At 34.6% G+C, this 24,490-nt stretch overlaps 1 protein-coding gene and 1 non-coding gene across 2 annotated transcripts; both read left to right on the top strand.

The window, feature by feature from the left end:
- Nucleotides 1-2,173: 2,173 nt before the first annotated feature.
- On the top strand, nt 2,174-2,659 carry LOC108661137 (uncharacterized). Its single transcript, XM_018117027.2, has one exon. The coding sequence runs from the start codon at nt 2,174-2,176 to the stop codon at nt 2,657-2,659; it is 486 nt and encodes a 161-aa protein (XP_017972516.2).
- A 6,786-nt stretch (nt 2,660-9,445) lies between these two features.
- Nucleotides 9,446-9,552, top strand: LOC148763594 (small nucleolar RNA R71). Its single transcript, XR_016025675.1, has one exon. It is a non-coding gene; the product is annotated as a small nucleolar RNA R71 (small nucleolar RNA).
- Nucleotides 9,553-24,490: the final 14,938 nt, after the last annotated feature.

The following is a 24,490-nucleotide window of genomic DNA, read 5'->3' as shown; positions in this document are numbered from 1 at the left end:
TTGCTATAGCATGACATGGTAATTATTTGATTTTACAGCCTCTCAAGGCAAATCAACAGTTCACACATTTTCAGCACATTTACCAATTCCGCCATTCATGCCAATATTGCCATAAGCCAATCAATTAGAACCATAAATTCACAATACATCAAATGGTCTCCAATTACTCTATTTTCAAAGCCATCATTCAATTTCAAGATAATTTATAAAATCATTTCATTTAAACACATTTTGTTTATAAAACCTAAAAATTAACCATTTAAACTCATTTTCCATAAAATTCACAAAGTCAAATAAAAAGACCACTTTAGATAATTAAAATGATAATAAGGTTACTCACTATTTCAGGAGTCGAATTTTTAGGGTACTCCGACTATCGATCCTCGGGTACAATTTCTTTGCCCTTATCAGAGGATTCACCACCTAAACATAATGCACAATCAAGTAATTTGCCACATTGGTGCTAAACCGTTATAAAACTATATGGATGCATGAAATGGAATGCAAATTGTTCAGATTATCGTCTAAACACGGTGTTCTACACAATTCAATTGTGTATCTAAATAAAACAGTATTGACCTAATTCGATCTATCACTCGATTAATTGGCCAATATGTCCAATTCAACTCCAATTAACTCCATTTTTCTTCTAATCCCCCAAACCATCAAACACAAGTCAAATAGCATAAAATTTAGCAAAATCATCTTCACATTTTCTCTTGGGAATTTCGGCCATGGTGGGTGCATCCACACTATGATTTTTCCTACTTGATTTTATCACCGTAATTCATCATTTCTTAGCCAATTCACTTGAAATAAAATCAAATCCACCATACACACTCTACATGGAAGATTCGACCAATGATGGGTGATGGGAGGAAGTGAATTTTTCTTGTTGGCTTTTCATGCTACACATCACTAACTAACTAAAAACACTAAAATACATTGAAATCTAACCAAATCAAGCATCAAAACCTCCCTCTAAGTGTTCGGCCAGCAAGGGATTCATCATGATTGCATGTGATTCAACCATGGAAAATAAGAAAAAATGCTTAAGAAAGAGAGATCTCAAGCTTAAATTGAAAAATCTTACCTTTTTTCACTTGTTTTCTTGAATTTTCACAAATTTCCCTTGAATTTTTCCACCTACGGTTTTGTTCTTCCTTTTTCTTACTTCTCCTTGGTGAGGCCGACCATAATGAAGAGAAATGGGCTGGTTTTGTGCTAATTTGTAAGGAAAATTATAATGAAATAAAAGCTTGACACTTGTCACCTTACCATTTGTCCGTTTTTAAATTCTTAACTATTAAGCTTTCTTTCTCCACCACATAAAATATTTCAATTATCCACAATATAAAATGTTAATGGATGAAATCCATGGGCATGACAAGTGTTGGGTGTGTAAAATTACAATTTTGCCCTTGGGTGGTAAAATGTCTATTTTGCCCTTATCCTTGGAAAAACGTCGAAATTAAAATTCTTCACTTCTCAAACTCAAATTATACTCCAAATGATCAATCTTAGTCAAAAATTTCATCCAACACTCACATCTTAACCTCGGGTGGCAAAATGACCATTTTGCCCCTAGGTCATGAAAATTCCAATTTGACTCCAAATTAATTCTCAAACTCTGAATCACCATATTAAATCATTCTAGGAATTCAAAATTCAAAATTTCATCTTAAAATCTTTATTTGGTCTAGTTCGAGGCTTAATTCAACTTAGTTGTACCATTTAGTACACTACCATCTTTTGACAATTTTTTTTCGAGGCTTTCCAAGTATGCAAGCATATTGTCAATCACATGAATGACATGGTAAGTATATTATAAGGCAGGGCTTGACAATCAACCTCAAGGAACATTGCCTAGTGATACGAGGTGAATCCAAGGAGATAAGGTAAGGAAAAAGTTATGGCAATCACCTTGAGAAGCGAAAAAGAGGTTGAACATAGTGTTAGGCAAGCTAATTTTCAAGATGATCCTATTGAGAATAAAATGGTGATTGAGACAGTTGATAGGCAAAGTCAAGAGAAGGAAGCAAAGACAACTTTACCACCACCACCTTTTCCTCAACACCTTAAAAAACAAAAGCTTGATAAGCACTTCCAAAAATTTCTTGAGCTATTCAAAAAGCTTCACATCAAAATTCCTTTTGTGGAAGCTTTAGAGAAAATGCCATCATTTGTGAAGTTCATAAAGGACATATTGACAAATAAGAGAAAACTAGAGGATTTTGGGACAATTACGCTCATTAAGGAGTGTAGCACAATAATCCAGACCAAGCTTCCATCAAAGCTTAAGGACCCAAGCAGTTTTTCTATCCCTTGCTTGATTGGTAATTTTAATTTTTTGAGCCCTTTATGTGACTTGGGTGTTGGTGTCTCAATTATGCTTTTGTCTGTTGCTAGGAGAATTAGACTGCCGGAGATTCAACCTACTACAATCACATTGCAACTAGCTGACAGAGTGATAAGGCACCCTTGTGGGGTTATAAAGGATGGCTTGCTTAAGGTTGGGAAATTGTACATTCTAGTGGATTTCATTGTACTTGAGATGGAAGAAGATCTAGAGATTCTAATCATACTGGGACTTCTATTCTTGGCCACTGCAGGCGCACTAATAAATGTAAGGGAAGGCAAAATAACTCTCAAAGTTTGAGATGAGGTAGTTGAATTTACTATTTTCAATTCTCCTAAATGCCTTTCCTTTATAGCTCAATGTTATAGAGTAGACTTAGCTAATGAAGGTAAACGTAATCCTAGCCCACCACCTACAAGTAAGTAAGTACCAACTCATAAGTTAGAGCCACTGCCACTACATTTCAACATGAAGTAGTGTTATGATGTGCATAATATACCACCTTTCGGTGATCTTGATTTTGAGGTTGGACAACACGTAACATTCTTTAGTGCACACCTTAACCTTTTATCATGGCAACTTCAACCATATTGGTGGAAAACCTTTAAGGTGGTAAAACTTTTGTCATATGGCTATGTTGAAATTTTTAGTACACTTATTGGGGCATTCAAGGTAATGAAACAAAGCCTCAAGCATTTTTACGGTGATGAAGAAGCGACAAATGGGGTATCATAGTCAAGCTAGTGACTATAAAGAAGCACTTCTTGAGAGGCAACCCAAGCTATATCCTTTTAAGTTTGGTAGTGTTTTTGTTAGTTTTTACTTTTCTATTTAAATAAGTATTTCTAACCTCTCCCTAGCTTGTTTGTTAAGTTTGTAGGTTTGGAAAGCATGAAGCTAAGGAGGACAAAAATTAGAGCTTTCATTGCACTGTCACCATTGATAATGGATTCTCTGTTCCTTATTCTTTTAGCTTTTCACATTGAGGACAATGTGCAATTTAAGTTTGGGGGAGGGTTTTATTGTTATTAGTGTTTGTGATAGTTTAAGTTAGTTTATTTTCGTTACATTTTTTTTATGCATGTGCATTTGCATTTGAACTAAATTTAATTGTGCCAATTTTGTTTAATTTTTTTATCCAATGATGAGAACTCAATTATATTCTTATCTTGATTCTTCGAGACATGTGAATATTGTTTGAGTGTTATAGAAATTCTCCTATGAAGCTTTATTGTTAGGTTAAAATTTTTACATTTTGAGCACCATGTCTTTTGCTTAGATTCATTGTACTTATTTAGAGAAGGTTTATGTGAATGTGAAAATTTTGAATTATGTATTAAGTTCTAGAATTTGTTTGATTCTCTCTCGAGGTAAAATTCTAGGCTATACTTAGTTCAGGAGATGATTTAGGCCATTTTTGGACCGACTAAGCCTTTTGTAGCTTCCTTTACATAAATTATCCTTCGTTTCCCCCTTTGAGCCTAATGACATCTTTTCTTTGTTTGAACACTTAATTTTTTAGCCTAGACCCTTATATTAATATTTCCAACAATTCTTGCATCCCTCATTCCTAAGTGCATAAGTCAATTTAGGATGTGTTATGAGCCACATAGTGAAAGAGGTAGTCAAGTTGAAAAAGTGATGAAAAGTTCAAAAATATGATTGTATTCATCTCACTACCTAATAAAAGAAGTTTAGGAGTGTGAAATTAAGAAAAAAGAAAAAGGGAAAGAAAGAATGAAGTGTTGAACAAAAGAAAAAGGTTGATGGAAAGGGTATGCTAGGTGAAGGAAAACAAAACTCTGAATAGGTTCTAGATTAACTATGTGCTTAGGGTAATTTGAGCTATACATTATCTCATATCCCACCTTAACCCTAGCCATACATTACAAGCTAATTAAAGTCTTGTTGATCCTTAATTTAGTGTTAGTCTATATCAGTGAAGAGAGAGATGAAAAGCAAACTTATGGAATTTAATTACTAATTAAAATTTTCCATGAATCTAAACTTATCTGGATTGTACAATGTTCTAGGTGAAAAGACTACACACACACACACACACAAAAATCCACTTAACAATAAGCTTGTATTTGAATTGAAACATGAACTTGAATAATATTTGTGTATTGTTTAGAGTTGAGAATTTGGATTAACTTTTAAAGATATTAAAAGTGATTGCTGAAGTGGTGCAATTGATTTCTATTTAAGTTATTTTCTTTATTTATGTTACTGTATTTTATTTTATGTTTTACTCGAGGACTAGCAAAATCTTAAGTTTGAGGATGTGGTAACTCTATTATATAAAGTTATTTTGACACATTTTTGGGGCTTAAGTAGTTAGATCTTTGAGATATTAGATTTAGATCATAGCATTTTAGGTGTTTTGCTTGTTTAAGTTTGATTACATGTTGAGTAGTTAATTTAAGTTATTTTAGTTAAATTTTATGTACTTTTTTTTAAATTACTTTAAAAGTAGTATTGGTAATTTCTCTTCTCGCTTTTGTAGGAAATTTGATGGAAAAGGCTTATTTAATGAAAATCTGTGCAAGTATGGTGATGACTTCATTCATATATGTTGTGGTATTTTAACCATATCTCTCTCTCTAAAGAACTCCAAATGAAGTGATTCTTGAACCACTAGAACAGTAAGAGGAAGCGCTACAACTTTTATGTTTACCACTTTGCCCAGTTCTGACTGGATCATGGTCAAAATATTTGTCTAAGTTAGAGCACTGTAGCAGTATGCATGGACTCAATATGATGCAGTATTTGGAGCATATCTTTCAATCCCTAAGTCTAATTGACGTGAATCCTAAGCCATTGAAAAGCTAAGAGATAGGAATAAAACTTTTATGTTTACCACTTTGCCTAGTTCGGAGCAGATTAGGGTGAACATCACGTTCAAATTTGATATACTACCTCAGCACTGAGAGAAAAAGGCTGCAGTGCTAGTGAAAGGAAGCTCACCATACAATTTTCCCGAGAGCTCAGGACCGCAGCGTTGGGCAATTTTTCAAGAATAAAAATTGGATAGGATTTTAGAATTTAGGTTACTTGGAGCCTATTTAAGGGACCTTTTTCATAGATTTTAAGGAGGAGGCAACAAGCAACTATTCTGGACATTTGGAGCCAAGAACAAAGCAAGAAAACAAGAGAATTTGAGAGAGAATTGAGATTGCAAAGCATCGACACTTAGTTTCTTTCTCTACTTTTGTGTTTCTTTTATTTTCTTTGATTTGGATTCATGGTTAAATTTCTTTGGATATTGTTTTTATTACATATTATGAGCCAAATTATCTTTCTAGGATTATGGTGGATTTCAACATATAGTTTGAATATTAGTTTCTCTTTTATTTATCATGAATGGGTGTCGTTTTGCTTATTTAAATATGTTTTTAATGCTTTTGATTCTTTGGCTAATCATTAACTGAGTTGTAAATCTAATTGAGACTCAACAGAGAGATTTTAGATTGAACTAAGGTTTGAATAGTGTATGTTCATGTCACTTAGGTGATCTAATTCGCGATTGAGTAGACATACACCAATTCTCATACATAGCCACATTAGGACACTTGCTTAATGAACTTACTTTAATTGATTTCTATAGATATATAGTGAATTAATTAAGTTACGTATTTGTATAAGCAACTTGATGGAGACTTGTCCATAGCTTTGGATTCTAGGTTAGTAAAATTGCCCAAGAAAGATAAATAACAAGAAAAGTTGGTATTAGATGAAATGTTGAATGAACCTATAATCCTAGGTCTTTAATATACTACCTTTCTCAACTTATTTAGTTTGTTAGTTAATTTAGTCTTTATTTTCATTTTGTTTTAATTAATTTTTTGTAAATTTTGATTACTTAAAGAAGATTAATTTGTTATAAGATTTTAGTACTTAGTAAAAATTTAGGAACAAATCTCCTTGGGAATGATACTCTACTTCATCACTATATTACTTGTTCGATAAGTATACTTGCATGTGCAAAATCGACAACACCTTCCGTCACATCAATGGTTGCACTAGTAGTAGCCAAGAATGGTTGTCCCAAGATTAATGAAATTTCCACATCTTCTTCCATGTCAAGCACAATGAAGTCCACCAGAATGTAGAAATGCCCAACTTTAACCAACACATCCTCAATAATCACAATAGTGTACGTAACTGTTTTGTCAGCTAATTTCAAAGAAATTTTTGTAGGTTGTATCTCATCAAGTCCAATTTTCTTAGCAATTGACAAAGGCATAATTGAAATACTAGCACCCAAATCACATAAAGATTTAGAAAATTTAAATCTACCAATAGTGCAAGGGATAGAAAAACTCCCTAGATCTTTCAACTTGGTGGAAGCTTATTTTGAAGCATAGCACTGCACTCCTCAGTAAGTGCAACTATTGCAAAGTCTTTCAATTTCCTCTTTTTGGTTAAGATGTCTTTTAGAAACTTAACATAGCTTGGCATGTTTTCCAAAGCTTCAGCAAAAGGAATATTTATGTAGAGGTTCTTGAAAACATTGAAAAATTTCTCAAATTGCTTATCTAGCTTTTGCTTTTGTAACCTTTGCGAAAAGGGTGGTGGAGGATAATTTGCTTGAGACTTCACTTGATTTTTAGCTTTCTCATCATCTTTCTTTTCAACTTTAACTTTTTTCTCAACAATTAATTCTTCATCATCCACATGCTCTTTGGAACACTCACTTGATTTTTCCTTTACCCTTTCAACTTTTTTTCCATTCCTAAGGGTGATTGCATTACATTGTTGCTTACCTTTGGGATTGGCTTGAGTATCACTTGGCAAGGCACCCTAGGGCCTATTATTGATGGAATTTGCAAGCTGTCACATTTAGGTCCCAAGATTTCTTAAAGAAGCTTCATAGCTTTGAATTATAGCATCATTCTTTGATATGTATTTGATAACTTTATTATATAGAGTTATTATGACACATTTTGGAGGCTTAAATAGCTAGATCTTTGAGATTTTAGGTTCGGATTGTAGCATTTAGGTGTTTTTCTAGTTTAAGTTTGATTACATGTTGAGTAGTTAATTTAAGTTATTTTAGTTAAATTTTATGTTATTTTGTTTTAAATTACTTTAAGAGCAGTTATTGCTGGTTTCTTTCATTGCTTTTGTAGGAAATTTGATGAAAAAGTCTCATTTGATGAAAATTCGTACAAGTATGGCGATGGCTTCATTCGTATATATTATGGTATTTTGATCATATCTCTCTCTATAGAACTCAAAATGAGGTGATTCTTAAAGCACTAGAATTATAAGAAAAAGGGCTACAACTTCTGTGTTTATCACTTTGCCCAGTTATAATTGGATTGTGGTCAAAATATTTGTCTAATTCAAAGCAATGCTATAATATGCATGGACTGAACATGATGTGGTATTTAGAGCATATCTTTCAATCCATAACTCCAATTAATGTGATTCTTAAGCCATTGCAAAGTTAAGAGATAGGAATAAAGCTTTCATGCTTACTACTTTGCCCAGTTCAAATCAGATCAAGATGAAAATCACATTCAAAATTAATAGACTGCTATAGTGCTGGGAGAACAAGGCTTGAGCGCTAGTGAAAGGAAGCACACCATATTTTCTTGAGAACTTAGCACTGTAGCACTGAAAAAGTAGCACCACAGCGTTGGCTGATTTTCTAAAAATAAAAAGTTAACAAGATTTTGGAAATTAGGTTTTTGGAGGCTATTTAAGGAACTTTTTCAAAGATTTTAAGGGGGAAGTAGCAAGCAACTATTCTGGAGATTTGGAGCCAAGAACAAAGCAAGAAAACAAGAGAAATTGAGAGAGAATTGAGATTGCAAAGCTTCAAAACTTAGTTTCTTTATCTACTTTTGCGTTTCTTTTATTTTCTTTGACTTGGATTCATGGCTAAATTTGTTTGGATGTTGTTTTTATTAGTTATTATGAGCTAAATTATCTTTCTAGGATTGTGGTGGATTGCAACATGTAGTTTGAATATTAGTTTCTCTTTTATTTATCATGAATGAGTGTAGTTTTGCTTATTCAAATATGTTCTTCATGCTTTTGATTGCTTGGTGAACAATTAATTGATTGGTGAATCTAATTGAGACTCGACAGAGAGATTTTAGATTGGACTAAGGTTTGAATAGTGTATGTTCACGTCACTTAGGTGATCTAATTTGCGATTCAGGTAGACATACACCAATTCCCATACATAGCCACAGTAGGACATTTGCTTAATGAAGTTAATTTAATTGCTTCCTATAGACATATAGTGAACTAATGAAGTTAGGTATTTGTACAAGCAACTCAACGGAGACTTGTCCATAGCTTTGGATTCTAGGTTAGTAAAACCACCCAAGAAAGATATATAACAAAACAAGTTGGTATCAGATGAAGTTTTAAATGAACTCGTAATCCTAAATTTTAATATATTGCCTTTCTCAAGTGAATTTTTAGTTTATGTTAATTAATTTAGTGGTTGCTTTCATTTAGTTTTAATTAATTTTCTAAAACATCAAGTTGCTTCAACAAGATTAATTTGTCATAATTTTAGTACTTAGTGAAGAATTAAGAGCTAATCCCTGTGGAATACGATTCTAGACTTACTGTCTATATTACTTGTTCAATACGTATACTTGTGTGTGCAAAATCGATAGTAGTATTGCATTAGAAGTTCTTCCAATTGGGGCTTCTTTTTAGGAATTGGTGGTCTAGCTTGTTATTGAAACCTAGAGGGCATGATGGGTTACTGATTCAGAATTGTATGGACATTGATCACTTGGATGGCTATCTCCACACATCTCACAAAGTACAAATGAATTTTGAACAGCATGAACTCCCAATGTGTCAAACTTCTTGGATAGTGCAGCCACTTGTGCTGTTATGATGCTAACTACATCAATTTCATAGGCTCCAATAACTTTTCTCAAACCAGACCTTTCTGAAGGCCATTGGTAATTATTTGAGGCCATATCTTCCAACAGATTATAAGCATCTGCAACATTCTTACCAATTAATGCCCCACTAGCGGCAGCATCAATTGTAGTTTTTATTGAACCAACTAGCACATTGTAAAATGTCTGAACTTGCAACCAATTAGGAATTGCATGTTATGGGCATTTTCTAAGTTGTTCCTTAAATCTCTCCCAAGCTGCATACAAGGATTCACTTTTGAATTGTGTGAATGAGGTTATATCATTCCTCATCTTTACAGTCTTGGCAGGTGGAAAGAATTTTGCCAAAAACTTTTGAGCCAAGTCCTCTTATGTAGAAATAGACCCACTAGTAATTAATTAAGCGAACTCTTTGCTTTATCCCTCAAAGAAAATGGAAACAGTCTCAATTTGATAGCATTATCAATTACTCCATTATATTTGAAAGTATCGCAAATTTCTAGTGTCACGACCCGGAACCTCCCTCAGGCCCATGACAATCGCCGCAACGTCCCTGATTGACACTCATTATCCGGAATGCCAACCGGAATCCCGCAAGGCTTACATATCAGTTTCTTTCCTTTCCTGTGAGCAATCGTTGTTAAATATCTAGTTTTTAGAGAATATACACTATTTTAGATCAAAAACAATCAAAATAAAATTTTCGCCACACAGGGGTATTTTGGTCATTTTTTTCTCAAAAATTTTGAAACTGGCTAAAACGTAATATACAAGTACAAAACACATAATTCATATTCAAAATGAGTTTAAAAGTCTAAAATCTTCATTTAAAATGAAATTACGGTTATTTGAATATAATAAAAAAATAAAAGAAATATTAAGGAAAATATTCTATTTTCTTATAAAACAATATTTATAGAGTTATACGTGAATAATTTTTATAGCGTAAAAGCTAAATAAATTTATACATACTGAAATACAGTAAGCCAAAATATTTAATTTAATTTACAATAACAAGAGGGCCCCCGAATAAACAAAAGTAAAGAGGACTGTGAACCTACGGTTTGGAAAATGTAGATCCAATGGTAGTCCTCGATGAGATCAGCTATCTACAGTCTATACTGAACTTGAAATGGGTGGAAAGGAGTTGGGTGAGATTTTGCAATCCCAATGAGTAAACAGACATTATCATAAATATCTAAAGGCGAGTAAAATGGAGGCAAGTTTAAACAACAAATTTCAACCCATTTCATAATGTTTTCAATTTATTTCTTAAACCATAAAATATTTGTAATTTACCAAAACAATTGTTAAGGCTTATGTCTTTTATTAAAACAAGGCTCAAGCCAAAACTAATCCTCGGGGATACCTTGGCCAAGGCATCTAACCGAGTCCGCCAAGGGTGTTAAAATATTCACACGTGAAACACATTTTTATTTTTAAAACCAGCTGTTCCTTGGCGTTGGTCGAGTTACATATTCACATAGGGGTTCAACGTGAAGTGAGCTCTAATACTACCCCAAGAGTTACCCTCCTCGCCTCTACAACCGGAGTAACTATATAACTGGGTTTACCGTGCCCCTCTAATAGGCAGTCCACGGAAACCCGTCACTGCAGTGACTAACCCACCAATTTTAATAAAATTTCGACAGTATAACGTGGCTTTTATTTATTTATCCAGCTTGCATAGTAAAACAACTTACATAAATTTCCCAATGCATTCACAAAATATAGCCACATATACTCATTTCTCATAAGCCATTCCTAGGAAAATATATATTTTTCAAGTCAATTTGTAGCCTCCAATTACTCAATTTCATAATCAATACAATATATTTTTATTTGTCACATTTATTCCTAAAACATCAAAAATCCCGTTTTAATCTCGTTCTCATTTCATAAAATACATAAAGGGCATTTAAAATAAACTCTAGATAATTTACAATAATAATAAGTTTACTCACCGTTTGTACAAACTAAAAGCTTTCTAAGCGCCCCGATCACTACTCGTCGGGTACGACTTCTTTGCCTTTTTTGGAAGGCTCTCCTCCTAGACACATTACAAAAATTTACACAATTCATCACATTGATACTAAATCACTATATAATTAACTTAAATCCTATACTAATGCATGGTATGAAATGCAATAACCTAAAACGGCTTAAACGCGGTATTAACCTATTTTTGGCACTTTTCCTGATAAATTGCTAACGCGCTCCATTTTAGCTCTAAATCATCCCATTCTCTCTCCAACATTTTTAACCATTAAATATCAGCCAATAACCTTCTAAAAACAACAAAATCAGCTCACTCCCTTCCTTGGAAAATTCTGCCAAAAATGGGACATTAACTCGGTTAATTTTCTACTTTGTTTTTCTATCACGTTTAATCGTTTTTCATCATTTTCTCTTCATTTCCCTTAGAATAAAATCAATTCATCATCATTGTACAGCATTGAACATCCAGCCAAGAGTGGGTATTGTGAAAATTTAATGATTTCTTGCCCAATTTAATTTCTAAACACATTTAACTAACTAAAACTATCAATTTAACTAAAAATCAAAACCTAAAAATTTCAATTTCTCTCCCCTAGAATTTAATCCAGACGTTGATATCATTTTTTGATCTCTCTCCTCAAGCATGCTAAATGGAAATAAAGGCATAGGAAAGGTAGAAATCAAGCTAAAATCGAAAAATCTTACCGTTAGATGCGTAAACGGTCGAAAACCGTGAATTTCCCTTTGAATTTTCTTCTTTCTCTTTGGTTTTTCTTTTTTTCTTCCTTTCCTCTCTATTTCCTCTCTTGTTCTTCCTTATGGCCGGCCAGCACTTAAAATTTGGGTTTAAATGGGCTGATTTTTTATTAAAATAATATTATATCATTAAAAAATGCCACATGTCACTTTCCCATTGGCCCATTTTTAAAATTTCATCCATTTGTTTCCAAATTTTCACCATACACTTGTCTCATATATTCATAGCTTAGATAAAATTCTCAGACTCATCCAAAGTCTCGGTGGAGTAATTTTTGAAATTTACACTTTTACCCCCGTAAAAGTCAAAAATTACATTTTTGCCCCAAAAATTGAAAAATTGCCCATAGACATATTTTTCATCCCTTATACTCATACCATTCTCCAATTTGTCAAATTTGATCTAAATTCTCTCAAAATCTCAAATTTTGTCCGAGGGTGGCAAAATTACGATTTTGCCCCTACACTCCAAAAATCACCAGAATTAAACTTTTTCACTTCCTATCATTAAATTATACTCCAAATAGTTAATCTTGGTCAAAAATTTCACTCCATGATCAAATTATTATCTTAGGTGGTAAAATGACGATTTTACCCTTCAGTATCAAAATTTCTAATTTTACCCCAAATGAACCCTCGAACTCTGAACAATCATTTTTAGTCATTCCTGGACTATAAAATATTAAATTTCATCCTACAATTCCTATTTGAACTAGTTCGAGGTTAAATCAATTTAAGTGTACCGTTAGGTACAATATCAAGTTTCGTCTATTCTTAGGTACTTTTCTAGCGTAATAACATGCTACTCAATGCATGTATGTCATGACATGTATTTATAGGGTCGGGTTTTACAATTCTACCCCCCTTAAAATAAAATTTGGACCTCAAAATTTCACTTACCAGATTCGACAAATAGATGCAGGTATTGGTTCCTCATCTGATGCTCTACTTCCCATGTCATTTCCTCCATTCGAGCACTTTTCCACAACACTTTGACCATTGAAATACTCTTGTTTCTCAGTACTCGATCCTTTCGATCCAAGATACTCATAGATTGTACCTTGAACTTCAAATCGTCATGCAACTCGATCGGAGGTGCTTCGAGGACGTGAGAGGGATCTGGTACATATTTCTTAAGCATGGAGACATGGAAAACGTTGTGGATCCAATCTAACTCCGGAGGTAATTCTAACCGATAAGCCACTGGTCCAATCCTTTCAATGATTCGAAATGGTCCAATATATCTCGGGTTGAGCTTTTCCCTCTTCGTAAATCGAATCACACCTTTCATTATCCAATAAAACACCATAATTTATCATGATAGTATAATCAATAAGATTTAATACTTCAAAGTATTCAAATTATTACCTTTCCAAGGGGAAACCTTAAGAAAAACTTTATCATCGATCTCAAACTCCAAGTCTTTTCTTCGTTTATCTGCATAGCTCTTCTGCCTATCTTGGGCTACCTTTAGCCTCTCTCGTATAACCTTGATCTTGTCATTAGTTAGCTTGATCAATTCCACACTCACTAACTTTCTTTCACTCACTTCATCCCAACAAAGTGGAGTACGACATTTCCTTCCATATAAAGCTTCGTATGGTGCCATACCAATGCTAGATTGAAAGCTGTTATTGTAAGCAAATTCCACCAATGGCAAATGTCTATCCCAACTCCCAATAAAGTCAATGACACAAGCCCGTAACATATCCTCCAAGGTCTGGATAGTCCTCTCTGACTGACCATCCGTCTGTGGGTGAAAAGCAGTGCTAAATTTCAATTTGGTTCCGAGAGCTTCTTGAAATTTTGGCCAGAATCGAGAAGTGAATCAAGGATCTCGGTCTGACACTATAGAAACGGGAACTCCATGTAGCCTCACAATCTCATCTATATAGAGCTGAGCCAGCTTCTCAATAGAGTATGTACTATGGATAGCTAAAAAGTGAGCGGACTTAGTCAACCGATCTACGATCACCCAGATCGCATCCTTTCCCCTCTGTGTCCGCGGCAATCCCAAAACAAAATCCATAGTTACATGCTCCCATTTCCACTCGGGAACAGGTAAAGACTGAAGTGTACTTGCTGGCCTCTGATGCTCCGCCTTAACTTGTTGACATACGAGACACTTTGCTACGAATTCTGCTACGTCTCGCTTCATACCCGACCACCAATAATTCTCCCTGATAGTCCTATACATCTTGGTGCTTCCGGGATGTAATGCATAGGTAGATGAATGGGCTTCTTCCATGATCGCTTGTCTCAACTGGTTTCCCTCAAGAACACAAACTCGATCTCTAAACATCAAGACGTTATCCTCTCCAAATTTGAACTCACTGACTCCCCCATCGGTCAGTTTTTGAATTTTTTTTCTTAACTCATCATCAGACCTCTGAATGTCCTTGATCTGATTAAGTAACGAAGGTCGCACAATGAAGTTTGCCAATAAGGATCCATCCTCACCATTTCTCAACTGGACCCCAAGAGATTTCATCTCTATTAATGCTGGAAAATAACAACTCTAAAGTGCTGCTAAAGACGATGAAGACTTCGACTTAAGGCATCAGCTACAACGTTCGCCTTTCCCAGATGATAGTCTATCACCAAGTCATAATCTTTTATCAACTCCAACCATCGCCTTTGCCTCAAATTAAGCTCCTTTTGGGTGAGCAAATATTTTAAACTCTTGTGATCCGTAAATATCCGACAATGCTCACCATACAAGTAATGCCTCCAGATTTTTAAAGCAAACACCACTGCTGCTAACTCTAAATCATGGGTAGGGTAATTTGCTTCATGCCTCTTTAGCTGTCTACAAGCATAAGCCACAACTTTTTCCATCCTGCATCAATACGCACCCCAACCCCAACTTTGAGGCATCACTATATACTACAAATCCCTTACCATTAACAGGAAGTGTTAAAACGGGAACGGAGGTTAACCGATTCTTTAGCTCCTGAAATCGATTCTCACAAATATCATCCCACACAAACTTAACTCCCTTACGAGTTAGACGGGTCAAAGGAGCTGCTATTAAGGAAAACCCCTAAACAAACCTCCGATAATAACCGGCTAATCCTAGGAAACTACGAATCTCCGTCACTGTCTTAGGTTGCTCCCATTGTAAAATTGCCTCTACTTTCTTAGGATCAACATATATTCCAGTTCTCGATACTACGTGTCCCAAGAATACCACTTCCTGTAACCAAAACTCACACTTCGAAAACTTTGCATACAACTGTCTTTCCCTCAAAGTTTGTAATACTATACGCAAGTGGGCAGCGTGCTCATCATTATCTCTCGAGTAAACCAGTATGTCATCAATGAACACAATAACAAACTTGTCCAAGTAAGGGTGGAACACCCTATTCATGAGATCCATAAAAGCTGCCAGTGCGTTAGTTAACTCGAAAGGCATGACCAAGAACTCATAATAACCGTACCGAGTCCTGAACGCTGTCTTGGGTACATCCTGTTCTTTAATCCTGAACTGATGATACCCAGACCTTAGATCAACCTTGGAAAACACTGTAGCTCCCTATAATTGATCAAAAAGATCATCAATCCTCGATAACGGATACTTGTTCTTAATGGTCATTCTGTTAAGCTGTCGGTAATCGATACATAACCGAAGTGTACCGTCTTTCGTTTTCACAAATAAAACCGGTGCTCCCCACGGAGATATACTAGAGCGTATAAAACCCTTGTCCACCAACTCTTGCAATTGTACTTTCAACTCCTTCAACTTTGCCGGAGCCATTCTATATGGAGGGATAGAAATAGGTGCGGTACTTGGAAGTAAATCAATAGGGAACTCAAGCTCTCGATCAGGAGGCAATCTCGGTAAATCATCAGGAAATACATCAGGAAACTCACTTACTATCGGGACATCCTCTAACTTAGGTTCCCCCTTTGAAGTATCAATTACATATGCCAAATAAGTCGGATATCCTTTCTGCACTAATTTCGAAGCTTTGATGGTCGAGATTACACAGGACGGTAATACTCGACGTTTCCCTACAAACACAATCTCTGCTCCCTCTGAATTTCGGAGAACAACTTCCTTTCGAAAACAATCCACGTTCGCCCGATTTGCAGTTAACCAGTCCATACCCAATATTAGATCAAAATCCAGGATCTCTACAGGAATTAAGTCACCCCTAAATTCTTCCTCGCCTACCCTTACCCCGCAGTCTCTATAACAACTGTTTCTAACTAGCTTTTCTCCTAAAGGGGTGTGAATTACAATTTCTTCCTCTAATGGTGACAGGTTTCTATCAGCAATTGATGCAAATGTGGTGCTCACATAAGACTTATCTGAGCCAGAATCTATCAAAACATAAGCATATTTATCAAATAAAGACATAGTACCTGTCACTACTCCAGGTCAGACTTGTGCCTCATCTTCCGTCACAGCGAAAACTCTTGTCAAGGTACGAGTCTGTGGTCTCAAAGGTGGATGTGCCGGGGTATTATTCTCCACACCGGATCGTATGGCCACTCCCTGTCTCGGTGGCAACCCAGAAGAATCTCTCCTCTGTATATCAGTGCGAGCTGGTGAAGATGATGCAACTACCGTGGCTCGTCCTAACCGTGGGCAATTACTCCTAATATGACTCATCTGTCCACATTGGAAACATCTTGTTGGCTCTCTACATAGCCCACTATGATAATTCTCACAATTTCTGCATCTGTCAGAACCTCTGAAACTCTTCCCAGAACCAGTCAAAGCAGATCTGCTAAACCTCGAAGGTCTCTATTGTGATGGTGGAAATGAAGGTCGAGGAGATGTCACAGAAACAGAAGTAGTACTCCCTGAAATCGCTGAGTCCTTGCCTCTTTTTACTGGTTGACTAGAAGACATACCAGGATTCCTCCTTTTTGCAAACTCAGTTCGAATCCTCCTATTCTCAGTCACGAGCTTCACAGCTCGTAAAGCCATCTGTACCACCTCCTTATGCGGCTCCCTACCAGTCACTGTCATCCGCTCTCTAATCTCATTACGGAGCCCTTCCTTGAAATAACTGGCCTGATCCTGCTCAGATTTCACCAGATCCGGCACATATAACATTAACTCGTTAAAACGAGTCTCGTACTCCTCTACAGTTAGATTCCCCTATTTCAAACTCAAAAATTCTCTCTTCTTTTCTTTTTGATGAAAATAAGTGAAATATTGACCATCAAATTCCTTGAGAAAATTGGGCCACGTCTGAGGAGTAGTGGAACGGGACTTCACTGAATTCCACCAAGTACGAGCCCTCTTCTCTAATAATCTCGTAGCCACCATCAGCTTCATATCGTTGTCTAATCTCATATCAGAGAGAGTCTCTGAAACCTGATTAATCCAGTCCTTTGCCACAGTGGCATCCAACTCACACGTGAAAGACACACAACCGAGCTGTCTAGCCTCCTTTAGCTTCTTGGAAATGGATACATCTTGTACCGGTGGTGGAACTAAAGGAGTAACTGGTGGTACTATAGGTGGAACTTGACCAGTCGGAGCTCCACCAGCCATTGCGGTAAAGAAAGCTGCCAATGCCTGTGTTGCCTCAGTAGGCATGGTGGGAATACCCGTAGGTGGCGGAGGAGGTGGAGGATGTGGAGGACTATCGGCCTGCTCAGCAGTAGGTGCTGCCCGAATAGTAGACGCAGCCGATTCTTCCCATACTGCATCTAGCTGACGACGTTGGGAACGACCTTTTCCCCTCCCAACCGATCTAGTGAGAGGTGGGCGTCCGCGTCGAGGAGGCATAATAATCTATAAGAGAAAACGAGCAAGCTTAGGGAACCTTAGGCTCTATATGAAAATGCATGCATTCTATTCAACCCTAACTTAACTTAATCCGGGGCCACACTCATATTGTAATTTTTTTTAAAACTACTTTAAAACCAAAAACTCTTGTCTTTAAAACCAAAAGCTCTTATCTTTAAAACCAAAAGCTCTGATACCAATAGAATTGTCACGACCCGGAACCTCCCTCAGGCCCATGACAATCGCCGCAACGTCCCTGATTGACACTCATTATCCGGAATGCCAACCGGAACCCCGCAAGGCTTACATATCAGTTTCTTTCCTTTCCTGTGAGCAATCGTTGTTAAATATCTAGCTTTTAGAGAATATACACTATTTTAGATCAAAAACAATCAAAATAAAATTTTCGCCACACAAGGGTATTTTGGTCATTTTTTTCTCAAAATTTTCGACACTGGCTAAAACGTAATATACAAGTACAAAACACATAATTCATATTCAAAATGAGTTTAAAAGTCTCAAATCTTCATTTAAAACGAAATTACGGTTATTTGAATATAATAAAAAAAATAAAAGAAATATTAAGAAAAATATTCTATTTTCTTATAAAACAATATTTATAGAGTTATACATGAATAATTTTTATAGCGTAAAAGCTAAATAAATTTATACATACTGAAACACAGTAAGCCAAAATATTTAATTTAATTTACAATAACAAGAGGGCCCCCGAATAAACAAAAGTGAAGAGGACTGTGAACCTACGGTTTGGAAAATGCAGATCCAATGGTAGTCCTCGATGAGATCAGCTATCTACAGTCTATACTGAACCTGAAATGGGTGGAAAGGAGTTGGGTGAGATTTTGCAATCCCAATGAGTAAACAAACATTATCATAAATATCTAAAGGCGAGTAAAATGGAGGCAAGTTTAAACAACAAATTTTAACCCATTTCATAATGTTTTCAATTTTTTCTTAAACCATAAAATATTTATAATTTACCAAAACAATTGTTAAGGCTTATGTCTTTTATTAAAACAAGGCTCAAGCCAAAACTAATCCTCGGGGATACCTTAGCCAAGGCATCTAACCGAGTCCGCCAAAGGAGCTCGACGTGAAGTGAGCTCTAATACTACCCCAGGAGTTACCCTCCTCGCCTCTACAACCGGAGTAACTATATAACTGGGTTTACCGTGCCCCTCTAATAGGTAGTCCACGAAAACCCGTCACTACAGTGACTAACCCACCAATTTTAATAAAATTTTGACAGTATAACGTGGCTTTTATTTATTTATCCAGCCTGCATAGTAAAACAACTTACATAAATTTCCCAATGCATTCACAAAATATAGCCACATATACTCATTTCTCATAAGCCATTCCTAGGAAAATATATATTTTTCAAGTCAATTTGTAGCCTCCAATTACTCAATTTCATAATCAATACAATATATTTTTATTTGTCACATTTATTCCTAAAACATCAAAAATCCCGTTTTAATCTCGTTCTCATTTCATAAAATACATAAAGGGCATTTAAAATAAACTCTAGATAATTTACAATAATAATAAGTTTACTCACCGTTTATACAAACTAAAAGCTTTCTAAGCACCCCGATCACTACTCGTCGGGTACGACTTCTTTGCCTTTTCCGGAAGGCTCTCCTCCTAAGACACATTACAAAAATTTACACAATTCATCACATTGATGCTAAATCACTATATAATTAACTTAAATCCTATACTAATGCATGGTATGAAATGCAATAGCCTAAAACGGCTTAAACGCGGTATTAACCTATTTTTGGTACTTTGCCCGATAAATTGCTAACACGCTCCATTTTAGCTATAAATCATCCCATTCTCTCTCCAACATTTCTAACCATTAAATATCAGCCAATAACCTTCTAAAAACAACAAAATCAGCTCACTCCCTTCCTTGGAAAATTTGGCCAAAAATGGGACATTAACTCGGTTAATTTTCAACTTTGTTTTTCTATCACGTTTAATCATTTTTCATCATTTTCTCTTCATTTCCCTTAGAATAAAATCAATTCATCATCATTGTACAGCATTGAGCATCCAGCCAAGAGTGGGTATTGTGAAAATTTAATGATTTCTTGCCCAATTTAATTTCTAAACACATTTAACTAGCTAAAACTATCAATTTAACTAAAAATCAAAACCTAAAAATTTCAATTTCTCTCCCCTAGAATTTCATCCAGACCTTGATATCACTTTTTGATCTCTCTCCTCAAGCATGCTAAATGGAAATAAAGGCATAGGAAAGGTAGAAATCAAGCTAAAATCAAAAAATCTTACCGTTAGACGCGTAAATGGTCAAAAACCGTGAATTTCCCTTTGAATTTTCTTCTTTCTCTTTGGTTTTTCTTTTTGTCTTCCTTTCTTCTCTATTTCCTCTCTTGTTCTTCCTTATGGCCGGCCAGCACTTAAAATTTGGGTTTAAATGGGCTGATTTTTCTTTAAAATAATATTATATCATTAAAAAAATGCCACATGTCACTTTCCCATTGGCCCATTTTAAAAATTTCATCCATTTGTTTCCAAATTTTCACCATACACTTGTCTCATATATTCATAGCTTAGATAAAATTCTCAGACTCATCCAAAGTCTCGGTGGAGTAATTTTTGAAATTTACACTTTTACCCCCGTAAAAGTCAAAAATTACATTTTTGCCCCAAAAATTGAAAAATTGCCCATAGACATATTTTTCATCCCTTATACTCATACCATTCTCCAATTTATCAAATTTGATCTAAATTCTCTCGAAATCTCAAATTTTGTCCGTGGGTGGCAAAATTACGATTTTGCCCCTACACTCAAAAAATCACCAGAATTAAACTTTTTCACTTCCTATCATTAAATTATACTCCAAATAGTTAATCTTGGTAAAAAATTTCACTCCATGATCAAATTATTATCTTAGGTGGCAAAATGACAATTTTGCCCTTGAATATCAAAATTTCTAATTTTACCCCAAATGAACCCTCGAACTCCGAACAATCATTTTTAGTCATTCCTGGACTATAAAATATTAAATTTCATCCTACAATTCCTATTTGAACTAGTTCGAGGTTAAATCAATTTAAGTGTACTGTTAGGTACAATATCAGGTTTCGTCTATTCTTAGGTTCTTTTCTAGCGTAATAACATGCTACTCAATGCATGTATGTCATGACATGTATTTATAGGGTCGGGTTTTACATCTAGGAAATTAAACAAATGAGAATTAGAATCACCATTAAGTAACCCCTCAAACTGAACCAAAGGCTGAATTATCTGAATGTAAGCTGGCTTAATTTTGAAATTATTTGCATTGATGGAAGGTCTTCTAATGCTTTGGTGTAAACCTTGCAAAAAAGAAACAACATAATCCCGCAGTGCTCTATTTTCTTCAGGAACTAGATTAGCGGCATTATTTCCATCATTGTTGTTATCCTTAACCATTGTCTGATTTAAAGTTGCAACTTGCAAATTTTCCCTTCCATGTCTTTTAAAAGTTCTTTCTATCTCAAGATCAAAAGGAGCAAGATTCAAATTGTTTCTTCTTTGCATATAATGACCAAAGATATCGACAAGCAATCAAAAACTAATATTAAAACAAGAAAAATAAAATTTGAAGCAAGACTAAATTGCTTGGTATTAATATTAGTAAAAATTTTAGAAACAATTCCCTAGTAACGACACCAAAAACTGGTCAGTTAAACTACTACCTATGCAAGTATACATATCAAAGTGATGGTAGAATGGTAAGCAAAGTATCGATACTATAGAAAATTGATCTAAAATTTTACTAAGTACTAAAATTAGAACAATTTAATCTTATCCAAACAATCAAAATCAAATAACTAAATTAATTAACTAAAATTAATTAACCAAAATTTAAACTAAAAAGAAAAAATCAAAGTGAAAATAACTTAGGTAAAAATCAAATCAAACAAGCCTAGGATTACAATATCCCTCACACTTCATCTAAGTCTTATTTTTCTTCCTTAACTTATTTCAATGGGTTGAATTGCTAACCTAAAGTCCTCAATTATTTATCCCAACTCGTGTTATAAAAATATCTATTTTAATCAAAATACTATATCCCTATGTGAATTGAAATTAAAATAGACTCATTAAATTCATACTATAATCTAGCTACATATGGCATATATGTATGTCCTATCCTATACACAACTCAATTAATATGATTATGCTATCCCAATTTTAGTCTACACTAAATTCCCTTTCCCAAATTTGCTAAGTTCTTAAATCAATTTAATTGGTGGTCAATCAATTAAAAAGCATTAATAACAAATTGGAATAAACAATTCAAATCCCATTAAAGATAAGCAAGAAATAGATTTAAAAATCTAGATTACATGTGAGTTCAATTGCAATCCTAGAAAAATAAAGTTAGCTACTCATAATTGCAAAGACAAATAACATTATATAAATTTAAACCATTGAGAGTAACAGGAAAAATAAACACTAAGGAAGAAAATAAAACGATTAATTGCAACCTTCCTTTTCGAGTTTCTGCCTCAACTTTCAACTTCTTGAATCTCTTGGGGTTGTCTCTTTTAACTTCTCCTAAAATGACCTTTTTATACTCACAATATTAACCTAAAATTCCATAAGTTAACCTACTGACTCTAACTATTGGGCTTAAAAGTGTAATGAGGCCTAAACATCAAATATCATCTTTAAAATTTCCATTCCCGTAGCATTACGCTTAAACATCTCCTAACACGATGTTCTCTATCTTAGAAGTAGAATTGGGCAAAGTGTTCTGCATGAAAGTTGTAAGTCTGTCTCTTAGCTTTCTATTGGTACAGGAATCGCATCATTTGGACATCTGGAGTGCGAGTTATTCTCAAAAAACTAAACCATATGCATGCAGAATTTTGGGTCCTTCAAACACCTTACGTTCCAAAATTAAACCCTATTCTCTTAAATCCTACAAAAACATAAAAAGTACTAAATAATAGCCAAATTTGAATAAATAAATGGAAAATTAAAATAACTCACTAAAAAGAAACTAATTGTAAAACAACTAAAAATAACTAAATTCTAATTAAAATTAAGGACTTAACTAATATTTCATAACAAAATTAGACTAAAATAATTCCATAAAATAGAATTATCAAATTGTCGAAATTAATTTGAGTTAAATTGAATGTGATCTAATTTATTTTATATAGGCTCAATCAAATTAAATATTGGACTAAATCAAATATGATTTGATGGAGTATTAAACAAAGGCCCAATTAGCTCAAGACATTTTCTAATCCTTGTTGGAGATGAAGTAGGTCAATTCACTCTATAAAAAAATCCTTTAGCCACCTCTTGAATATACAAAAAAGTTTTGTTTTTATTTTCTCATGTGTTAAGATAGGATCACACCCCAAACAAAGAGAAACACAAGGGAGCTCAAAGTTGAGAGTTTTCTAGCTCAAAGTTGAGAGTTTGCTAGCACAAACTTGGCTTAGGGATTCACACACTCTTAGAGAAGAGATTTCGACAAATCATTGTGTGGATCACCATTAGAGGCAAGACAATTGTGCTACAATGGTTTGATAAGTCCTAGTTGGTGTACAAAAGTAAAAAAACTAAAACTCAAGGAGGACTCCACCAAAGAAAGCAAACATCAAACTTTAAGGTATGTCAAAATCTTTCTCTTATGGTTTTCTATATTAGTTTCAATTAAAGTTATCCATGGCTTAGGGGATTAAAATTTTAATATTCCGCTGCATATGATTCATCTTAGCATGATTTGAATCCCCTTCAGCTATAAGCATAGATTGGAAATAAGCAACACAATACCCATTAAAAATATACAAAAGAGAATTAAAATATCCAAATTACATGAAGTGATCAACCACAATCCTAGAAATAGCTATTTAGTTCATCATATCCATAACAAACAACAATATCCCAAAAAAATAAATCACATCAATAGCAAAAGAAATAGAGAAAGCCAAATCTAGTGAGAGAAGCAACTTTAGCTTCTTTCGAAAGCTCTTTTTTCCTTGATTACTCCTTTTTTCCTCTTTTGTACAAACCCTCTTTTTTCTCTAAAAAGCTGCTCTGCTCCAACCCCATTTTTGTAGAACCTCGTATTTTGATACGGTGGCTAATAAAGTTTACGGATGCCAATTGAGGTTAATTATCGAGTTAAAAAGGATAATTTAGAAGTGAACCTGTGAAATCTCGATCTCCATAGACACATAACTAGAAGTAGACACTATAATGCGGACTAGGGGTAATTTCATAATTTCTCTTGGTGAGCTCTTACGAGTGGGTTTTCTTGATGCTATTAAGGTCTAAATAGGCCTAAGGAATGAATGAATGATGTTTATGATGGTAAAATAAATGAAGAAGATAAAAATAATGATAATTTCCATGATAGGGGTAAAATGGTCATTTTGCATCTCGAGGTCTAAATTTTTATGTTTTCGTGAACTCGAGTATTTCTAGACTATTATGTACCTTGCCCTAGTGTCAAAAGAGTAAAAGGTTGCACAAAGGATGGGAGGAAGACAAAGCCACTATATTAAGGGCATTTTGGTAATTTCAGTGGAAATTTGGATTAACTTGAAGCATAAATATCTAAGCTCCAGTAGCTTCCAATAGCTTCTTTTTCTTCTTTTTCCTCCTATTTCACATTCCTTTTATCCTCCATGGAAGCTTGCTTTGCAACTTCCATAACTCTCTCTCTCTCTCTCTAGCTCCAATTTTTA

The sequence above is a fragment of the Theobroma cacao genome, chromosome 3, assembly GCF_053813885.1.
Source record: "Theobroma cacao isolate CCN51 chromosome 3, ASM5381388v1, whole genome shotgun sequence".
Lineage (NCBI taxonomy): Eukaryota > Viridiplantae > Streptophyta > Magnoliopsida > Malvales > Malvaceae > Theobroma > Theobroma cacao.
The sequence above is the reverse complement of the archived record's forward strand: the minus strand, read 5'-3'. Positions and strand labels throughout refer to the sequence as shown.

Bases quoted from the DNA above. Each gene is read 5' to 3' on its own strand.
- LOC108661137 (XM_018117027.2), top strand. From the start codon at position 2,174: ATGCCATCATTTGTGAAGTTCATAAAGGACATATTGACAAATAAGAGA.